At 43.1% G+C, this 2,074-nt stretch overlaps 1 protein-coding gene across 1 annotated transcript; it reads right to left on the bottom strand.

The window, feature by feature from the left end:
• Positions 1-669: 669 nt before the first annotated feature.
• On the bottom strand, positions 670-1,617 carry LOC101548009 (olfactory receptor 56A3). Its single transcript, XM_004621241.2, has one exon. The coding sequence runs from the start codon at positions 1,615-1,617 to the stop codon at positions 670-672; it is 948 nt and encodes a 315-aa protein (XP_004621298.2).
• Between the last annotated feature and the right edge of the window lie 457 nt (positions 1,618-2,074).

Raw genomic sequence — 2,074 nt, 5'->3', positions numbered from 1 at the left:
GGAATATCACTTGGGTCAGTCTCAATGGAAAGCAATATGAAGATCTATTAAAAAAAAGAAATAGAACTCCCATATGACCCAGTAATACCACTTAAAGGCATCTACAATCCAAACACATAAACATTAATTTGTAAGGATTTATGCACACCTATGTTCATCTCCAAACTTAAGACAATAGCTAAGATATGGAAACAATCCAAATACCCAACTACAGATAAACGGATCAAGTTGCAGTATATATACACAATGGAATATGATACAGCTCCAGAAAAGAGCTAAATCAAGCAATTTTCTGCAACATGGATGAAACTAGAGAATATCATGTCTAATGAAGTCAGTCAGAAGGAAAGGGATAGATAAAGAATGATCTGACCCACATGTGGACCTAAATATGCACAGCAAGGTAGCAACAAAGGTCCAATGGGAGAAATGATCCAGAGAACTGAGTTGGTGGGAGTGATAGAGAAGGGTGTTTGGGTCCTTGAGTGAGGAAGGTGAGTACACTGGTGATATGGACTTTGAAGAGGAAGGGTAGAATCAAGAATTGTTTCAGAAGTAAATTTGCTTTTATACGTAGTCTTATGTCTCTGAACTGGATATCAACCCATTTGAATATCAACCCATTTCCTTTAATCTTATATTAGGAATATAGAGAGCCAATCATCCTTGTTACCACCCTTTCTTAAGTAATCTCTGGATTCCTTGCTTGATCTCCTGAGTTCGCACTCCATAAACAATGGGATTGAGAGCTGCGGGGATGACATGGTGGAGGACATTGAGCAAGACTGGCACATCAGGGGACACTTTCTTCTTTACAGCATGAGTGAGAACAAACACCAGAAGGATAGTGCTGAAGAAGAGAATAAGGATGAAGTGGGAGCCACATGTACTTAGTGCCTTGGCCACAGCACCTTCTGCCTTGAGTCTTAGCACAGCTCGCAATATGAGGGTGTAGGAGAGGAAGATGAGGATGAGGTCAGATCCTAGTAGAGTCCAGCCCCCAGCAAACTGATACAGACGATTAATGATTACATCACCACAGGAAAGCCTGGAGACAGACATATTGGCACAGATACAGTTCTCAATAACATTTCTCTCACAATAAGAGAGTCGCGCAGAGAGAAGGGGAATAGGAACTGTCAGAAGAGCACTTCTGGCCAGTATAAAAATCACAGCCTTAGCTACAAATTGGTCAGTGATGATCGATGGGTACCTCAGTGGATGACAGATAGCTATATAACGGTCATAGGCCATGACCATGAATGTACAGGATTCCATCGCCAGGAAGCAATTCATAATAAACATCTGTAGGAAACAAGCAGCAAAGCTTATAGACTTGAGGCCAAACCAGAAGATAGCCAGGACCTTGGGGATGACAGTAAGACACAGCACTATGTCCAGCAAGGAAAGGAGGCTGAGTAGGTAGTACATGGGCTGATGCAGAGAGGCCTCCAGCCGGATGGTGATCAGGAGGGTGGCATTGGCCCCCATGGCCACGAGGAAGAGAAAACTGAGGGGCAGGGATAGCCAAAACTGCCACCTGGGAGACCTGACAAAACAATGCAGGAGGAACTCTGAAACCTCAATAGCGATGGTGCCATTTTGGTGTGCTGTCATAGTTCGCCATATAGTTCTACACCTTTCTTTTGGTAATCTGTAAAATAATGATAAAAATCACTTCTGAGTCAAGACACACGAAGGCAGAACAGTTTGTTTTGTAGAATGATGTGAAACCTGTAAAACTATAGCAGGTTCTAGAGAGCCAAATGAGTTTATCTGTTTATCCTTTATGCCTAGGATATAGGTTGAGATCGTTTTGGCCCCAAGACCTCTAATCATTCGCTTTACCAGATAAAACTTTGTGGGTGGTCGTGCGAAAGTGTCAGCTATCTTGATAGTGCAGTGGGTAGGGCATTTGCCTTGCACGCAGCCGACCCGGGTTCGATTCCTCTTTTCCTCTAGTAACAGCAAGTAACAGTAACAGCAAGTCTCACAATGGAGACGTTGCTGGTGCCCGCTTGAGCAAATCGATGAACAATGGGATGACAGTAATAGTGACAGTGCCTAGGTTATA

This window comes from Sorex araneus, chromosome 6 (assembly GCF_027595985.1).
Source record: "Sorex araneus isolate mSorAra2 chromosome 6, mSorAra2.pri, whole genome shotgun sequence".
Taxonomy (NCBI): domain Eukaryota; kingdom Metazoa; phylum Chordata; class Mammalia; order Eulipotyphla; family Soricidae; genus Sorex; species Sorex araneus.
Note: the sequence above shows the minus strand (reverse complement) of the source record. Positions and strands in the feature narration are given on the sequence as shown.

Bases quoted from the DNA above. Each gene is read 5' to 3' on its own strand.
- LOC101548009 (XM_004621241.2), bottom strand. From the start codon at position 1,617: ATGACAGCACACCAAAATGGCACCATCGCTATTGAGGTTTCAGAGTTC.